Source organism: Lutra lutra, chromosome 17 (genome assembly GCF_902655055.1).
Source record: "Lutra lutra chromosome 17, mLutLut1.2, whole genome shotgun sequence".
Lineage (NCBI taxonomy): Eukaryota > Metazoa > Chordata > Mammalia > Carnivora > Mustelidae > Lutra > Lutra lutra.
The window spans coordinates 38,204,632-38,224,028 of record NC_062294.1 but is presented as its reverse complement, the minus strand read 5'-3'; the positions used below and the strand labels follow the sequence as shown (position 1 = coordinate 38,224,028).

Sequence of the window (19,397 nt, the reverse complement as noted above, 5' to 3'; positions counted from 1 at the left end):
GGACAGATATTCCATTCCCTGCAAGAGGTTGCCGTAGTGAGCAAAGGGGCAGGAAGCTCAGAGGTGTGCTGGCAGGTCCGGGACACATGGAGCCAGAGTGGGGGAAGACACTCCTGACTTCTCCTCCAGTCCCTTGAGCACCCCTGCAGGGACTGCCCCTTCAAGGCCTCTACACCCCACATGGTCAAACAGACACTTTTGGGGGGTGCTTGTTTGCACTTTCTGAACTCAAGGACTAAGTAGCTGATGTCAGATGTCTGGGTCATGCTCTCTTAGGGTCTTGCTGTCCGAAGTGGGGTGCACTTATGGAGAGTCACTGATTTAGAACATGGCAGGGGCCAGAGTCCAGGACACTGACTTATCTCTTCAGGAATGGCAGAGAGGTTCTGAACCCCGACTTTGGTGATCCACTAGACCTATAGACTAATTCTAGGGGCTCAAAATTCTTCCCCAGGATTGAGAGGATGATTTCTAGAGGAGTGTCTGGTTCTGGATTTTCCTTGGGTCAAAAGGAGATGTAACCAAGAGTTCTTGAGCAAAGGGTCTGCCCCAAACTGTGTCAAGATCCTTTAGGGATTGCTTGCATGAAAAGGGGAGTGAAGGAAAGAAAGTGCCCTTCCAGCCTTGGGTCCAGTTGAAGCCAAGAGGAGAAGCACCAGCTCATGGCCACTTTGATTTGGGTTCCGGGTCCTGTCAGGTGTCCCGTCAGTGTGTGGTTCTCCATGCCCATTGACCCTGGGGCAGAGCCCACCCTGCCTTTGCCCTGTGTGCCTGCCAGTTTCCCACCAGTGTGGATAACAGTTTCCTGATCACAGAGAATTGTTCAATGGTCATTGTTCCAAAAGTCCATCTGTCTGTCTATGCAAACACATGCAAACCTCTGGAATTCTTTGGTTTATTTTATACTCTGGTTGTTCCATCTTACTGGTCATCCTTAGGGCCATCCTGTTTCTACCTTTATTATCCCCCACACAGAACTGGATGGGCATTAGGAGCGGCTGCTTACAGAAAAGCCAGTGGTGTGTATCAGTAACAGAATATTCATTTAGAGCCATCCGGTCTCAGGGCCACATGTTCCAGGCTCACAACAGGTACTTTGCATCCATTCCATTCAGACCTTTCCAGAATCCAGCTTGTAGGTGGCTTATCTCCCTTTACAGGTGAGGAATCTGCTCAGGGTCATGGGGCAGGCAGGTGTGGGCACAGGCCAGGGTGGTCACAGAGCCCAGTACTTTCCCCTTCTCAGGCTTGGCATGAGCTCCGTTGCCCTGTCACACGACAGCGGACTCGAGGCTAGGACAATCTGCCCTCTGCCAAGCTCTGTGCACTGGGGGTGCCTGAGCCGGTAGGAAGGCTACAGACACAAGACAGGGCACACCTGCCTCACTTGTGATGAACAGATGCAGCTTGTGGCTGGGCCTGTTCCATAATCTGTCATGATTGAGAAGTTACATAGAGGGCAAGGAAGACCTCTCATGCATTCTGTGGGTTCTGTGTGCTTATTAACTAGCAGCTCCATGACTTCCTCTGTGACAAGGAACCCATCACATTGCTGGGTGCTGTCAGTTCCACATACAGCAGAGCTCCTGTTCTCTGCATGAGGCTGTCCTCCAAACTCTAGGAAGAGTGACATTTGGGTGCAAATACTCTGACACTCATTAGAACTCTCCCTTTGAAAGTCTTCCTTTGAGGTTCTCCAGGAAACCTCTCAAGGTGGAAGACGTCATGAAGCTGTTGTGCTGCATCGCTGAGGAGAGGGAAAAAGGGAGCTTGAAGCCAGCTGTGGGTAGAATGATTGGTGGTCTGGTCGGAGGCCCACCTGGAGCTGCTGTTGGTAAGCCTTGCAGGGCAGCCAGACTTTGAAACCTCACAAAAGTCTCTGTCCCATGGGACATGTTTGCTGGGTTGAGGTTGCTTCTGAGACATGATCTTTGTGTCCCTAATTCACCCTATTGAAAACACATAGAGGAGCACCTGGGTGGCTCAGTCATTAAGCATCTGCCTTTGGCTCAGGTCATGATCACAGGTTCCTGGGATCGAGCCCCACATTGGGCTCCCGGCTCCACTGGGGTCCTGCTTCTTCCTTTCCATCTCCCTCTGCTGTGTTCCTTCTCTAGCTGTTTCCTTTTCTGTCAAATAAATAAATAAAAATAATTTAAAAATGAAAACACATAGAAATGGCTAGCAGACACATGAAAAAAATGTTTAATATCATTAGCCATCAAGGAAATTCAAATCAAAACCACACTGAGAAGCCACCTTACACCAGTTAGACTGGCAACAATTAATAGGGCAGGAAACAAGTGTTGGAGAGGATGTTGGGAAAGGGGAACACTCTTGCACTCTTGTTGGGAATGCAAGTTGTTACAGCCACTTTGAAAAACAGTGTGGAGTTTCCTCAAAAAATTAAAAATAGAGCTACCCTATGACCCTGCAATTGCACTGCTGGGTATTTACCCCAAAGATACAGATATAGTGAAATGAAAGGCCATTTGTACCCCAATGTTCATAGCAGCAGTGTCCACAAGAGCCAGACTGCGGAAAGAGCTGAGATGCCCTTCAACAGTCGAATGGATAAAGAAGACGTGGTCCATATATATAAAAGAATATTACACAACCATTAGAAAGGATGAACACCCAACTTTTGTGTCAATATGAATGGGACTAGAGGAGATTAAGCTAAGTGAAATAAGTCAAGCAGAAAAAGTCAATTAATATATGGTTTCACTTACTTGTGGAGTTGAGTAAGTTCTATTTGATAGTTATCATCATACCACTCTGGAGGGCTGGCATGAAAAACAGTTGCTTCCAGAGTTACGGTCTCCTTTTCTGTCCACAGGGTCCTTTAACCATAGGATTTCACTGAAAATTTCCAAAGTTCAGGGGCAAAGTGCATATTATGAAGAAAACTCAGCTTCACCACTGAGAGGATTCTCTTTGCAAATGCCCTGGCTTCTCAGCTCTGTCCTTTAAGATGAGAGAGTTTTGTGGGAAGCAGGAAACCTGCGGGCCCTGGGAAGATTTCAATTCTCAGAGCTGTGTGGTGGGAGATGCTTTGTGCTGCGTCTGTGAGTGCACAGCTTAGGGAAGGGCACACTGGGTGTCAGTTATCTGAGCCAAATGGAACAAGGACCCCAGAAACCCTTGCCCCCTCACCAAGGGGTGGAGTAGGCACAAAGCCGAGCCCATTCTGGCCTGTGGGTGAATGTGCTCACTCATCACGGCAGTGGACATGCTCCCAGCAAGAGCACACATTGAACCAACTAATTGAACCTTCCTTGTTTTCTAGGGGAGGCTGTTGGGGGCCTCTTAGATACATGGATGATAAGCGGACAGTTCAAGCCAATTCCTCAGACCATAATGGAGCTGCCACCTGATAAGAAGCAAAAGCTCTATAAAGAAGCCAGGGCCATCCTCAAGCACCTGAAGTGGAGGGACACCAAAGACCTGACCACATTGGTCATGGGCAGTGAGGACCTGAAGAAGCAGCTGCTGGCCATGCTGGAAAAGTGCCTCAAAGGCTGAAGTCCAGTACATTAATTTCAAAGCTATTTCTGGAAAACAGGGGTCTCATTTAGATGATTCTTCACAGGTTGGTGGGCCATTTAGATGGTTTTCCTAACTCATAGAGGTGATTGGGAGTTGGGGGAAGCCTCACCCATTCATTGCTCATGGCTTGGGTCCAACCCTCCCAGACCCAGGGAACATGGGGTCCTGGTAAGTGGTCCTGCCCTGATGGCCACTGAAGTCCCTCCCCTGGCCGGCCTGCATTCATTCCTGGGAAAAACCCTGACCCAACTCCTGAGCAATTTGGGGTCAGATAGAGCAGATCTTGCTGAGTGAAGTCAGTGTGGACTAGCTGGGTCCTGGGGTGACTGTAATGGGCAAAGGGCCTGAGAGGACAGGCTGGACCTCAAGTCCTATCTCCCCAAGAGGTGAAAACACTTTCCTGGCTTTCCCCTCAGGCTTTCCTCTTGGCTCCTATGGTTTTAGTATTCTTACTTTTGTCTTACATTGTCTGTAAGGAACTTAAAAAAAGAGAAATGGACTAAGAGTCATCTGTTTGTATCATTCCCACAGCTTTGCCATTCCAAACAATGTCCAACATGGAATACTGCTCCTCCCTGTGCCCCAGGACCCCTGCTTCATCCCTGCCTCGACGCACCGCTGTTCAGAGTCTACTCACTGGAATCTTCTTTAAAGAAATATTCTATATCACTTAGGGTTATTTGCTTGCCCTGCATGTGGCTACTATGGTGGCATGAATGCTTAATTCTGTCTTTTTAATTAAGCCCCATATTTTGTTCTTCATTGCATGTGACACATTTTGTTTTTGTGCATTTGTTTATTTGTTTGGAGCCCTCCTTCCTTCAGAAGGTAGCTACACAAAGGCACGTGGGAGGCATTCAGTCTCAAACATTTGAGTGAAAGGTTGCTGAGTGAGGCCAGGAGGGGTGAGCGGGCTGTGGTCTGAGGTGGGGTGTGCAGAGGGAGGGTTCAGAGGCTAGAGAGAGTGTGGTCCATCCTGGAAGTGACTGACGGTCGTCAGGTGTGTCTGGGGCTGAGTGGAGGTGGGAAAGGAAAGCATGAGGCTGAGGAAGACTCGAGTAGGAGCGCAAGGAGCACACTTTGTGGCATGCTTCATGAGGAGTTGGACCCTATCCTGGGGACTGAAGGGCTGTAAAATCTCTGTGCCCAGCCCCGTCCTGCCCACGACCTCCTGGGTAGAGCCTGCCCTCCACAGGAGGCACACATAATTCTGGAGACTTGGCCACGGTCTCAGGCAGCACCCGCTTCCTCCCTCCCTCTCTAATTGCTCTGTTTTCCTTCCACTTCACAAGTGGGTTGGCTAGTTACACCGAAGTCTGTTTTATACACATATAGATAGTCAGCAAACAGAAAATGTGTGGTAAGCTATGTTCCGTCTTTATGTTATTAACACACAAAAGCAAGAAAGCTCCAAGTTAGAGCATCTGCAACTCAGCCCAATGTGCAGCAAGCCATATGGCAAAAACACGGGACAGAAGGAAACAGAAGTGCATCGTCTCTGCCTTCGTCTGGAGAGCTGCCTCTGCAAGCCAGGGCCACGGGCTCCTCTGGCCTGCATGTCCCAGCCAAGGCTGTCTGGCTTCCATCCATCCATCCATTCATTCATTCCATTCATTAATTCATCAAATATTCTTTGAATTCCTGTCAAGGGCCAGAAAGTGTTCCCTTACCAGGAGAGAGGAACCAAGACAGGCAGAGGTCTGTCCTCAGGGAGGGAGAAGGGGTCAGGACATAGGTAAGCAAAACACATGAGAAAGACACCATGATTGCCTCCAGTTACAAGAACTCTTGAAAAGTAATAGGGCGATGTGATAGAAAGTGGAGCAGAGGCCTGCCACTAAGGATAAGGTGGCTTCAGGAAGGCCTTTCTCAGGAGGAGACAGTAGAGCCAAGCTCTGAAGCATGATGAAAATCCAGCAAGAATTGCTGTGAAGAAAGTAGCCCAGATAGAGGGAACAGTATGTGCAAAGGCCCTGAGGTGGGAATGAACTAGTGCTTTAGTGGAATTGCAAGAAGCCTGGAGTAGAGGGACAGTGGGACAAGACAACAAGATAGCTGGGTAACAGAGGCATCAGGGTCTTACAGACTTGTAGGGAGTTTGAGTTTTACTCTGGTGCTATTAGAAGACCCTGAAGCGTTTGAAGTAGAAGAGTGACTACTCTGATTTACATGCTTTTTAAAAGATTATTTATTTATTTATTTGACAGACAGAGACCACAAGTAGGCAGAGAGGCAGGCAGAGAGAGTGGGGGAAGCAGGCTCCCTGCTTAGCAGAGAGCCCGATGCAGGGCTCGATCCAGGACCTGAGATTATGACCTGAGCTGAAGGCAAAGGCTTAACTCACTGAGGCACACAGGTGCCCCTCTAATTTACGGTTATAGATCACTCTGCTGCTGAGGGAGGTGTGGATGGGGAAGCAGGCATATCCTGGTGTCTTAGAGGCAAGTTGCCCAAGCCAGGCAAGATGGCAGCTTGGCCAAAGTTGGGGCAGGATGGTGGTGGTCACAGGGGCCAGATGTATTTGCAAATAGGTGGGGGAGGGCTGCCCATTGCCTGCTGAAAATGCAGACCCATGACCTTGGGTCCATGGTGGCTGACAAGGACCAGGGCAGTGTAGCTGGGCAGAGATGTGAAAATACAGCTTCCCTGCTCTCAGCAGGTGAGGAGCCCCATCTGTGTCATTGCCCATGGAAGGCCTGGTTTTCCTTTCCTCTCCCTTCACCTCCATGGTCATAAGCATAGTGACTCATCACTGGCATTCTCCTGCCAGGTGGAAGAGTAGGGAGAGGAAGTCACTGCCTAGGATCACACAGGACAAGGGGCACCTCAGGAGGACCCTTTTCCATAGACTGCATGAAGCCTTGGGGTGTTAGCCAGCCCTTTCCAACGTCCACCTAACTATCTTTCACCGCAGCTGGCAGAGGAAAGATGGCACTGCCCATACCAGCAAGGACACACATTCCCATGTAGCCCACAGTGACATGGCTTTTCATCTTCGTTGTGAGAGTGGACCGTTGCCTTCTCCTAGAATAGTGGGAAACTGCACATAGCAGTGTGCGGACCCCAGAAGCAGAGTGCAGCATGTGGGAGGTGAGGAGGGACTGCCGAGAAGCCATGACCTAAGTACAGGGGAGTGTAGAAGTAGGAGTGGCCAGAGGGCCCTGGAGTGGACATGGCCCTAGGGCTGTCCTGCTTTGGCCAAAGTAACCAGCCTTTTCTATCTCTGCCTCCATCAGCTGCTGTGTGGCAGCATGTGGCCCTGGCAAGGCTGAGGAAGTCCTAGAAGGCTGGCAGCTGGAGGCTGAATCTGGCGACACCCCCGCAGCTGGGGCAACTAGCACCTCCTACAGGGGCCTTGAGAGGTGTGTTTCCATGTCCACCACATTCCATCCCGCTAACTCAGCCATGACCCATTTATAAACCAGCAGTTGGGGTTGTGCTAATGTGACATCTTCCTTTCCCTAAAGCAGGAATAGCCAAACGTCCATGACCATGAGCTGACAGCTCTGAGATTCAGTAGGGTCTTTCTAGGCCACAGCCAAAGGGGCAAAGATAAATGGTCTTTCTCCTCCATCCAGATACATCAGAATTAGGTGATGTCATGTGATATCTAATCCTTATCAAATTTTCCCATTACCCCAGATTCCTGTTTTCAGTCAGGATTCAATAAAAGTCCCTGCCTTGATTTTGCTTCTTGGGTCTACTTTTTGGTCTCCTTCTGTCTAGAACCCCCAATTCCTCTCATCCCCACCCCCTTTCTTCTCATGATTTGGTCTTTGACAAGTCCAGGCCAGTTGTCTTGTAGGACATTGTCCACTCTAGATTTGTTTGATGATTGGAATTCTTTAACTTCTTCTTCTTTTAGCTTTATTTAGCTATAGTTTTCCCATGTAAAGTGAACAATTCCATAACTTTTAACACATTCACAGATAATGGGTGGCCATCACCATATTTGGTTCTATGACATTGTCATCTCCTCAAAACCCATTTGCTGTTATCCTCCTAAGCCCCTCTCCCCAGCCCTAAGCAACCACTAACCTACTTTCTCTCTCTTTGGGTTTTCCTAATCTGGCTTTTCATAGAATGGAATCGTGTGGTATTGTGTCTTTGGTAACTAGCTTCTTTCTCATAGCATAATGTTTTCAGTTTGTTCACTTGGTCACATTTCTTTTTATGACTAAAGAGTATTCCTCCATGTGGGGATGGCATATTTTGCTTATCCACTTGTCCACTGAGGGACATTTGGGCTGTTTCCACCTCTTAGGACGAATATGCTACTTTCCACACTTGTGTACAAGTCTTTGTGGGGACGTATGCTTTCATCTCTTGGGTAAATGCTGGGTAAATTGCTGGGTTACTTTATGTTTAATGTTGGAGGTGCTGCCAGACTACTTTATAAAGCTGCTGAAATATTTTCTATTCCTGTCAGCAGTGTATGAGGCTGACTTCTCCACAACCTGACCAGCCTGACTAGTGCGTGTCACTCTCTGACTTTTTGATGCAGTTCTCCTCAGTGTTCCATGGTGGAGGCTTCTCTCTAAGGTAGGGGGTCTTCTACTCCCACAGCCTCACCCCAGTTGACTAGGCCTCCTAGACCCAGATAATGAAGGATACAAATGACACAGAACCTGATGGCATCATTTTCTTATTTTTGTAGTTGGTCAGATCCTGCAATTTCCTACCAAGTTTCACTCAGTGCCCTAATAAGATCCTCAGGAAGCCTCCAGGGTAGAGCTGTAAGGTGAAGACACTTAGGCCTCTGAGAGGTGAAGGTTGCTCAGGTGAGCTGGTGCTGGAGATGGGGCCAGGGATCCTGGGAGCTGCAGTGTGTAGTACTGGGGAAAGTGGCCTAAAGGAGGAATTTCCTGAGAGCAGGTGACTCATAGAAACAAGCCTCCATTCTAATCTGCATGCTAGGCTCCCTGTCCAGGATGCTTCTGTTCCCCATTACTGTTTGCCAAAGAGGTGCTGATGCTGTGGGAAACTCAGCATCTCTGGAAGCAGACAAGGCCAGGCTGTAACAGCCCATGTTCCCAGCCTGGGAGGCTGATTTGAGGAGGCTGGGCCCAGCATGGCACTTGCAGTCTCTGCCAACTCATCTAGAAGGCAGTTGGTCCCTCCTCTGGGGATAGTGCCCCAGTCAGAACTAAGAAGTCTCCTTGGGGTGGCTGCTTCTGTGGAGTTGCAGGGTTTGGGCGTTTGCTCTCTGTGACCAGGTGAGGCCAGGGCAGGCAGGTGTTTACCCAGGCAAGGACAGTCTCTCCCAAGGTCCAAGTCTTCCTGCCTACCCTGCACCAAGCCTGTGCTTCTTGGGAGACAGAGTCCTCTGAGATTCTAACCTCTTCTTCTAGTCCCTTGCTATTTTCTTTCTTGCCTTGTACATCTGTCCATCTTCAACTGCCAACATCAGATTCAAGGCCTAGCCAGATATCACCTCCTCTCTGGAGCCATCTTTCTCTGCCCTCCTCTGAATGTCTGTGTATTAGCACATCTGCACCTCCTTTAGACACTAACCTAGGGTCTTAGTGCTCTGTGTTCTAGGTGATCAGAGCTGTGACTTCTGGTCTGAACAGATACTACAGGTTCTGCTTGAGGGCCGTGCCTGAGTCCTGCTCACCTTTGTCTTCTTTAATGATTTGCTCAGAATTATTTTTGTCACCAATAACAGACTCTTAGCTCAAACTGACCTAGGGGAAAGGATCCCCTGGTACATGTTACTGAAAGTCTAGTGGCTTTAGGTATAGCCGGTCCAGAGCCCATTTGTTTCAGCTGTGTCTCTTGGTCCTGCTGCCAGTAGCCTCTTCTTGGGTGATGGCAAAGGTAGCTAACTCAGCTATCCTGGCGGAATCCCATACTGGAGGTCCATTGGTCTGGGTTGGGTCACATGCTCACTCCTGTGTCTGTGGCTGCTCAAAGAGAAGCTTTCTGATCGGCCAGGCTTGTGTCATAGTCTCACTCTAGGATTAGGGGTTTGTCATGGACCAGTTTTCAGGGAAGAGGTACTTTCCAAGGGAAATCCTGGTCACTGGGCAGGCAAAACAGCACCAACTCTGTGGAGATGATTTTCCTTGACTCCTTCCTCCCTCTCAGGCCCTATTCTTAGGGCCCATTCATCCATCCTCCTGGGTATTTCTCACACTTGCTCCTTGTTCTCAGGAACTTGCCCCCTATTCCTCTCCTTGGCCCTGGCCCATCATTGTTTATTCTTCATGTAACAGCCAGAGGTGCTTTCCTAAAACATATGCAGAGCACATACTAATTAAAATTATTGATGGTGCCTCATTGCCCTTTGGGTGAAATTCATTCTTCTGAGCAAAGCATGTGCACCCCTTGGTGATCTAGCCCTCCAGCCCTGTCTCTCTCTGTTTCTTCCTCCCTCTGGGGCTTATGTTCCATGCTCCTCAAATCATCCCGAGCTGTCCTTTGTTTCTGCCTGGGATGCCCTTTCCCAGCTTCTCTGACTGGCAGAATTTTACTTTTTAGTACTCAGCTCAGGCATCTCCTTCTCCAGGAAGGCCTCTGGGACTTCTGTGAACAGATAAGAAGACCTTCGACTTGGTGCCCATATCTGCTCACCTCTATGAGTTAGGCTGATTCTGATGATCAAATGTTCTGGCCTCTGCTTGCCCTTCAGGTGCTTCTTCCCATTTACCTTCCTAGTGCTTAGCTTGGCGCTAGGCCCAGTGATGCATCGTGAGCAGTGAGTATTGACAATCAGTGGACCCAGGGGAGCAAGGATCCTGGTAGGCCCTGCATGACCTGGGCAAAACAGAGTTGCAAGCTTCCTGCCTGGACATGTTCAGCCCTGGGTTTATATGCCCTTCCTCCACCTGCCCTCCCCACAATGGTGGGTTGCCCTCTAGCCACCTTACTGTAGGACTGCTTTTATTTTCTTCCTAACATTTTGCTTGGCTATTGTTCTTCTGTGTGTTTACTTATTATCTCTCTCCCAACCCCTGTGACTATGACCTGCCAGCTCCACTAGACCAGATTTCAGTACTGACCATATCTAAGTACTGGGAACAGCATCCCACATTAAAGGGGCTCAATAAATATTCAGTAAATGAATGGACTCCAGGTCACCCTGAGTGGGACATTTGATCTACATTTGGGAAGAATTGCCATTGTTCCTGGGTTCAAGGAGCTGATGTGAAACTGGGGGAGGTTCCAATATCGTTGGTGATCCTCTCCCCCTGGGGACCTCTATCTACTCCAAGCCACTGGCTGGCAGAGGCTATTCCAGAGAAAGAAGAAATGACTCATTCTAGGTTGGGCATCTCAAGATTTAATTCTCAGCAAAGCACCAATAATGACAAAGCAGATAAATCTGCAGGTGGCAGTGGGAAGGGTGAGCTTTCTCAGTCCTGTCTTCCTTTTTGCTGAGCTGCTAGGTTCGCTCATAGTCATCCCCAACCTCACTATCCTGTCCTTGCAGACTTGGGCCTTGCTGTCTCTTTCCAGTTGTCTATCCCTGCTCTGCTCTCTTTCATTATCTTTTCCCCTTTTTCATATCATCTTCTTCATCCACTGCACAGATGGTGGCATACAGTATGTGCACTAGCTATCCATGGGCTGATTCCACTTACAACATTTTCCTTTTCTAGTTAATGAGAAGGAGATGCAAACTCCAAACACTAACTGATTATTTTCTTCTAGTTTCAAGGTTCCTGATGCAGAATAGCTTGACACTTATGAGTCATGTGTTGATTCTATTTAAATTGTATCATCTATCCACCCACTAATCAATCCATCAATGCATCAATGTGTCTCTCCATCCATCCATCCATCCATCCATCCATCCATCCATTCACCCATCCATTTATCCACAAACTCATTCACTATCCACTCACCTGTCTTTCAGTCCATACATCCCTTATCCATCTGTCTGTCCATTCAACTATCCATCAAATATTCTATCCAATTGTTCATCCATATGTCTATTCATCCACTCTTCCATTTATTCATTCTTCCATCTGTCTAACCATTTGATGGATTGTCCATCCTTCCATCAATCCATCCATCCATCCATCCTTTTATTAACCCACCCATCCACTCATCTACCCATCCATCCATCCATCCATCCATTCATCCATCCATACATCCTTCCATCTGTGTATTCATCAATCCATCCATCCATCTGTCCACTCATGCCTGTATGCATGCACCCATCCATCCATTCATCTGCCATTCAACTAAAGAATCATTTGTCTATCCATTGGTGCATCCGCTCTTCCATACACCCATCTATCCTTCCATCTAACTATCCACTCATCTATCCCTCCATCATCCATCAATCCATACATACATACATACATACATTCATCCAGTCATCCATCATTCATCTATCCATCTACCATTCTGCAGCTATCTGTTCATCCATCCATCCAACCATCTGTCCATTCCTCTTCCATCTACCCATCCTTCTGTCCATCTGTGCCTCTGCTATCCATCCATTCATCTTTTAATCTACCTGTATTTGTATGTCCTTTCATCCATCCATTCATCTGTGCATGCATTTATCCTTTCTTCTGTCCATCAATCGGTTCACCCATCCATCATCCATCCATCCATCCATTCACTCATCTATATATCCATCCTTCCAACTATCTCTCCATCCTTCCACCCACTCATTCATCCATGCATCCATCCATCCACCCATCTATCCATCCATCCATACTCCATCCACTCTCCATCCATGCACACATCCATCCTTTTATCCATCCATCCATCCATCCATCCATCCATCCATCCATCCATCCATTTGATTACCTTCATCTTTCTGCCTATTCATTCACTCATTCATTCATCTATCTACCAATCCATTGGCCTCCATCCATTTTTCTACCCATCCAGGCATCCATCCACCCATCCATCCATCCATCCATCCATCCATTTATCCATCCTTTCACCCATACCTACATAATTTCATAAATCTGTACATCTACCTAAACATCCATTCATCCATTTATCGATCATTCACCCATCTATCCTTCCTGTCAGCTATCCATCCATCTGTCCAACCATCCATCCCTCCATCTGTACATACAAACATACATACTTTTATCCATCTATTAATCCATCCATCCACCCATCCAATCATCTATTCATCCATTGATTTGTCTGTCCATTCATCTATCCATCTGTCCCTCCATCCATTCATGCATTCATCTGTCTTTTTTTTTAAGATTTTATTTACTTACTTGACAGAGAGATCACAAGTAGGTAGAGGGGCAGGCAGAAAGAGAGAGGGAAGAAGGCGCCCTGCTCAGCAGAGAGACTGATGCAGAGCTTGATCCCAGGACCCCAGGATCATGAGCTGAGCCAAAGGCAGGAGCTTCAACCCACTGAGCCACACAGGCACCCCCATTCATTTGTCTTTATCTGTCTGCCATCTAACCATCCATCCACCCCTCCACATGTCCATCCATCTTCCCACCAGTCTCTCTATCAACTACTTATCCATTCATCTGTCTCCATCCATCTGCCCACGCATCCATCACCCATAATCTATCTATCCATCCATCCATCCATCATTCCTTAGCCATCCATCCATCAATGACCCATGCACACAATCCTCCACCTATGCAACCATCCATCTGTCCATCCATCTATCTGTCTACATCCTTTTGTCCTTTTGTCCATCCTCCCATCCATGCATTCATCCTTTCATCTGTCTATCCACCTGCCAACCCATCCTTCACCCACCCTTCCATCTATCCATCCACCCATCCATCCACCCATAAATATATCCATCCATCCATCCATCCATCCATCCATCATTTATCCATCCATTAACTCATCTATCCATCCATCTACTAATCCATCCAACTATCTATCCATCCATACACACATCCATCCCACTATCCATCCATCCAGCCAGCCAGCCAGCCATTTATTGACCCATCTGTCTACCCACCCATCCATCTATCCATCAACCCATTCACATAACCATCCATCCATCCTTCCTTCCATCCTTCCATCCATCGATCCATCCATGCCATCATCCATTGGTCCATCCATCCCACCATCCATCCATCCATTTGTTCATCTGTCAACCCATCTTTCCATCCTCTCAACTCTCCATCCATCCATCCATCCTTCCATCCATCCACTACACGGGCACTGGTCCTTGATGAATATGACACAAGAGGCTGTGTGGTGGGTGGAGGAATAAATCAAATGTACCCATAGATGCAATGTTAATTGGAGACTACAAGCTCAAGTGCTGGCAGCAAGAGACACAAGGCATGGTGTCTATAGTGGTAAAAAACATCTCAACCCATCAGTCTCATATCACAAATTATCTCCCTCTGCCTGTTAATGGCCTGCTGGCTGCTGGTCTATGTATCTGACCTGAAACTTGTAGCAGGAATCTTAGCTAGGGGAGATCCTATGTGGCTACAGGCAAGAATGAGGGTTCTAGGCAGGGCTTCTAAGAAGTGAGAATGTTTGAACTCGGCCTGAAGGCTGAATAGAGTCCATATGCCCAGGACACATGGAAGAGGCTTTGCAAAGAGAGAAAAAGGCCTGATGTCATCCCATTTCCTGGCCGATATATGATTTTCATATGCTCTGGGACAGCCTATTTGCTGTTCCCTTTCTTCTTCACCTGTCCTTCCACTCAAGGATGAAGGAAAATAACTGCCATTGTTCCTTTCCCCTCTCTCGAGGTGGCCAGTGGGACTATGGAGGAGACACACATGTGCAAATGTGTATGTGCATATATGCACATGGATGGGAAATCCTGGGGTGGGGACCGTATCTATTTTGTTCTCTGCTGCAGCCCAGAACCTAGAGTGGGTGCTCAGTAAATACTTGTTGGGATGAATAAATGACAGGAAAATGGTACATATTAAATGCATGAATGAATGAAAGAATGAATGGAGTAGATATAAAGAGTTTCAAAATGGTTTGGGTTGGGTGGACTGTCCCACCTCGGACTATGATCAGGAATGTGATGGCAGAGACCAGTATAGTTTGTATTTCATTCCTTTTATACTGATTTATATTTTTAATTACAGTAGCATACATGAATATATCTCATCATGATAAGAGTAATACAAACATTACAGATAAGGCTAACACACCCATTTCTCACTAGCTCCTCTTCTCACCCCAGAGGGGGACATTGTTGATGCTGTGAGATGTTCCCTTCCACAGGATTCTCTGTGCATTTCAGATATATATGTGTGTGTGTGCATGTGTGTGGATGCACCCAATCACAGTATACAGCAACCTCTTGTAAGATTAAAAAAAAAGTTGAGGCACCTTGGTGGCTCAGTTTGTTAAGCATCCATCTCCTGATTTCAGCTCAGGTCATGATCTCAGGTTTGTGAGATTGAGCCCTGCGCTTTTCTCTGTGCTCAGAGGGGAGTCTGTTTCTCTCCCTCCGTCCCTTCCCTCAGAATCTCTCTCTCTTAAATAAATAAATAAATAAATAAATGTGTAAAAAGGATTTTAAAAAGTGAAATTACGTTGTAAGCATTATTTGAATCTTATTTTATTTTCAACTTACTTTCTTTTCCCAGAATAACATTTCCTGGAGCTTCTTCTATAAGAGAGCACATCTCATTCTTTTTCCTTGCTGCTCTTGTGGCCTGAGGTTCCATAGGTCATTTAGGCACACCGTTTTTCCCATGAGTTTGGGATATTCTGAAGTATTTGTTCAGAGAAAGAGAGAGAGAGAGTGCACTTCAGTGAGTGTTTTTGGATCCAGCTTCTCATGTCCCTGTATCATTGCCCCGTCCTAGATTGGTATAATTGTCCCTTTCCTGATGATCCCAGTGGAAAGAATGCCCCTCCCTGCCTACAGCTTGCAGCACTGGAGACCCAGAAGGCCACACAGCCCAAGTGTCAGCGGGAAGGGCCCACTCCCGAGAGAAGGAGTCCTATGACCTGGCCTTAACTCAGACTCGAGGTACTTCCCCGTACCCACGATGTGCCAGGTCCAGGGTAAGGAATAGAGCATATTGGTGGCCTCATTCCTACCTCATGAGGCTCTCAGTCTACCATGTGTTTGTATCAGTCTTGTGCTGGAGGTCTGAGGGAAGGATGAGGTGAGGTGGCTGCCAACAGGGTCCTGGAATGAGTGGCTTCTCCAGAAACACAGAAACCTAGGGCATGAGGGTATTGGTATCACCTGGCCCCCTCCTGTGCAGCATCACTGCAGCCTGATGGACAGCTCTGATGAGCTCACATCTGCATGGCTTGGAGTCAGCCCGGCTTGGCCCTCCATGCCTCTGCTCTCCTCTGCCCTTCCTCTCCTCCAGGGCTGGAAAACATCTCTAATCCCAGTGGGCATCACAGTCTGCAGCTCCTCCTCGGGCAAACTGGGCACAGGTGCCAACTGTTAGTGCACTCTCCCGACTTCCATTTCCATAGCTCAGCACCTACAAAACTCCCCCATCAGAGTCATGCCAGCAAGAGGGGGCTGTGGCTGTGCGTGTGTGCCCATGTGCATGTCCATGTGCCGGCTGCTGGAGCCTGTGGGAAACCAGGAGGGAAATTTCCAGTACAACGACTGTATGCCTGAGAATGAGGGGATTGCTCGGCAAACTTCAGAAGTGATCAAAATGTCCTTTCTCTAAAGTCCTGGCTTAACATGGAAGGGATTGGAGGAGATTATGCTGAGTGAAATAAGTCAAGCAGATAGAGTCAATTATCATATGGTTTCACTTACTTGTGGAGCATAAGGAATAACACAGAGGACATTGAAAGAAGGAGAGAAGTGAGTTGGGGGAAATCGGGGGTGGGTGGTTGAGATGAACCATGTGGACTCTGAGAAACAATCTGAGGGTTTTGGAGGGAAGAGGGTGGGAGATTGGGTGAGCCTGGTGGTGGATATTAAGGAATGCACGTATTGCATGGAGAACTGGGTGTGGTGTATAAACAATGAATCTTGGAACACTGAAAAAATAAAATAAAATTTTAAAAATGGGCAGATAATACAACATAGGGACTAAGTCAATGGTATTATAATAGCAGTATATGGTGTCAGAGGTAGCTACACTTATGGGGAGCATAGCATAATGTTTTGAATTGTCAAATTCTATGTGGTACATCTGAAACTAATGTAACATTGTGTGTCAACTATGCTTCAATAAAAATATTTAAAACTGGGTGGAAAAATGTTAGCAGGTGCACATAAAATAGTGAGTCAGTTGGGATGGATTACTATAGAATACAATTTCTGCACATGCCAGATTATGAATTCAGGGCATAATTTTCTGTAAATTGTAATTCTTGTTTGGTAAGGAAGACTAATTTTTTTCCTCATATAGAAGAAAAAAAATGCCACTCTCCTGGGCCACTGCTCTTTAGAACAGGCTCTACCAGCCCATCTCCCATGGGGACGGTTGGATGGGTGAAGCTGTGTCCCAGAGTGGCTGCAGTCAGAGACACTGCAGGAGGCCTTTCACTCCTGGGGTGACCAGGTAGCTGACATAGGTTGCTGAGGTGGCTTTTGGGTGGAAGAAGAAAGAGTCTTGCTCATGGACACTGCACTGCTCTGGAATGAGGATGGATAATGAGGATGGGCTGCTCTGGATGTGTGGGGTGAAGATGAGATGCAGGTAACCAGGAGAGAGGGAGGTTGTTGGCAAGGCATTGGAGGCTGTGTTCATCATTCATTCATTCCACAAGAGTTTACTGAGTGCCCAAGGGGTGGGGTCTTCTTCCAAGCTACGGGGTCACAGCAATGCTAAGTTCCAGTGGAGAGAAGCCACCAATCAACAAGGACTAAGACAAGCATCCATCTTAGCTACAAAGGAAGGCAGAGTGAGTGGTGGGGGCTCATCAGAGAAGGCCCCAGTGGGTAGATGACCATGGGGCTAAACCACACAGAAAGGAGGAAACAGACATGACAGGTGAGTGGTCTTCCCACTGTGCTAAGCCACTGTGAGTATGAAGCCTGGAGGTCGAGCAAGCCAGGCCTGTTCCGATAAGAGAATAGGCCAGCAAGGCTGGAGCCTAGGGAGGAAGGGCGAGTGGAGAGGCTGGGCTGGGTTGGGGACAATTGAAGTGCATGAGAACTGGATAGTTTTGAGTTAGGGAGAGACATGACTGGTTGTTGCTAGAAGCTTCCTCAGGCTGCATGTAGAGAACTGTCAGCAGAGGTGCCATGGTAGGAGAGGGAGCCTCTGGGAATCGCTACACTTCTGGTTCTTCATCCCAGCTCCCAAGGCCTTGGGGTGTGTGGGTGGCTCTGTGCCAGCTGCCTCTTCTCCTGATGGAACGCAAGGAAGGACAATACTTCCAGAATACCTAAGGCCGCTCGCTCCAGTGTGATGGCTGGAGACTCTTGAAGGCAGGGGAAAGCAGAGGACTTATTCTAGTGTGGACCCATATTTGTCCAGATTCATTCAAATGAAAATGACGGAAACCCAAGTCAACAGGCTCAAGTGAAACTTGAAAGAGTATCAACAAATTACTGGCCCTTGCTGTCAAAAAGTCTAGGGATTTCAGTCATAGCTGGATCCAGGGGCTTGAACAATATCGACAGGAATCTTTCTTGCTTTGTCTCTTACTTTCTTCTGTGCTGACTTCATTTTCAGGCAGAAGGTCCCCATGTGGTGGAAGAGATGCCATCAGCACTTTCAGACTTAACCTCCTCTCAGCTGAGGAATGTTCTGTGCCCAAATGAGACTCCTTGTGGGAGTCCCAGAGGTAAGCCAGACCAAGAAGGAGGTGCTGTGGCTGAGTTGGGGATGTCCCTTCTGCTCACTGTCCTCTTCCCTTCAGACTTGATGGTAACTTCTGACAGAACTCTGGAAACCACACCTGCAGACCCTGCTTCCCCCCAAGCAGTACACCTGTCGATTCTGGTTCTTTCTGCTAATGACCATACAGACCCTTGCCCAGAACTCCCAGCCACACTGAGGGCCTGGCCAGAATGGCTTCTGGGCATCACACACACACCCTGTCTAGGGAGTCTGCCCTGGGAACATGATATGCTCCTGCCTCACTGGGGACCAAGATTGTTGTCAAGGCCCTTATATTCCCACAGTAGAGGAGGTGTAATGTGGAGAAGTCACTTTATCCACATACCCCACATACCCACATACCCTCAAGATGCCAGAAGCCACTGTGCTCTTTTGAGTCAGACCAGCATGCTCCTCTAGAATGCAAGTTCTGGGGACAGAGGGCCTGAGGTGCTCGCTGTGTGACCTTGGATGGGTTCCTTGACCTTTCTGTGCCACAGCATTCTCCTCGGTGAAGTGGGCCTTCTGTTAGGGCTTCTGTGAAGCCCAACTGAATTAACCCAACAGGTGCCTGGGACGTAGCAGGTGCTCCCCACACACTAGCTCTGGTCTTCATCAGGTGTGACAGAGCGTGGGGCATGCTGGACCAAGGTTGGGTGGCAGCTGATAGTAACCAACTCCAGCCTATCCTAAAACATGTAAAACATGTACCACCTGGGGATTGGGCCCAGGCTTTGGAGCCGTGAGATTATCTGAGGTCCTGGGGTCCAATCAGCATCACACCCAGGATCCCGGATCCACCTCCTCACCATTCACCAAGTTCCAGGCTCCAGGCTGAGCAGCACATCCTTGCCCTTGATGAAGGTACACTGCTTAAGAAGTACGCCCACACGAGGAAGGAGAGAACACTCACCTTTCTCCTGGAACATTTAGCCTCTGGGGGACATGGCACTTAGGGTGACCCCTCCTTTCCACCCACACACTGGGAATGCAACAGCAGCTCAATCCTGTGGGGTCCCACACCATGTGCTCTGAGCCTCCTGGAAATGGCCCCAGGGACACTGAAAGTGTTATTACTATATTTTAATTTCTTTTCAGTGTGTCAGAATTCATTGTTTATGCACCACACCCAGTGCTCCACGAAATACG

At 47.9% G+C, this 19,397-nt stretch overlaps 1 protein-coding gene and 1 long non-coding RNA gene across 2 annotated transcripts in view; one reads left to right on the top strand and one right to left on the bottom strand.

Moving 5' to 3' along the window:
• The first annotated feature begins 1,671 nt into the window (after positions 1 to 1,671).
• LOC125089977 (protein C19orf12 homolog) lies at positions 1,672 to 4,311 on the top strand. Its single transcript, XM_047712518.1, has 2 exons — positions 1,672 to 1,834; positions 3,290 to 4,311. The coding sequence occupies exons 1-2, from the start codon at positions 1,726 to 1,728 to the stop codon at positions 3,523 to 3,525; spliced, it is 345 nt and encodes a 114-aa protein (XP_047568474.1). The 5' UTR covers positions 1,672 to 1,725; the 3' UTR covers positions 3,526 to 4,311.
• Positions 4,312 to 15,068: 10,757 nt separating this feature from the next.
• Positions 15,069 to 19,397, bottom strand: part of LOC125089981 (uncharacterized) — a 38,770-nt gene continuing 34,441 nt past the window's right edge. The window contains exon 4 of the long non-coding RNA XR_007124119.1: positions 15,069 to 15,201. This is a non-coding gene — a long non-coding RNA (uncharacterized LOC125089981). The remainder of the gene's footprint in view (positions 15,202 to 19,397) is intronic.

Bases quoted from the DNA above. Each gene is read 5' to 3' on its own strand.
- LOC125089977 (XM_047712518.1), top strand. From the start codon at position 1,726: ATGAAGCTGTTGTGCTGCATCGCTGAGGAGAGGGAAAAAGGGAGCTTG. The intron at 1,835-3,289 runs GTAAGCCTTGCA...CTTGTTTTCTAG, and splicing joins CCCACCTGGAGCTGCTGTTG to GGGAGGCTGTTGGGGGCCTC.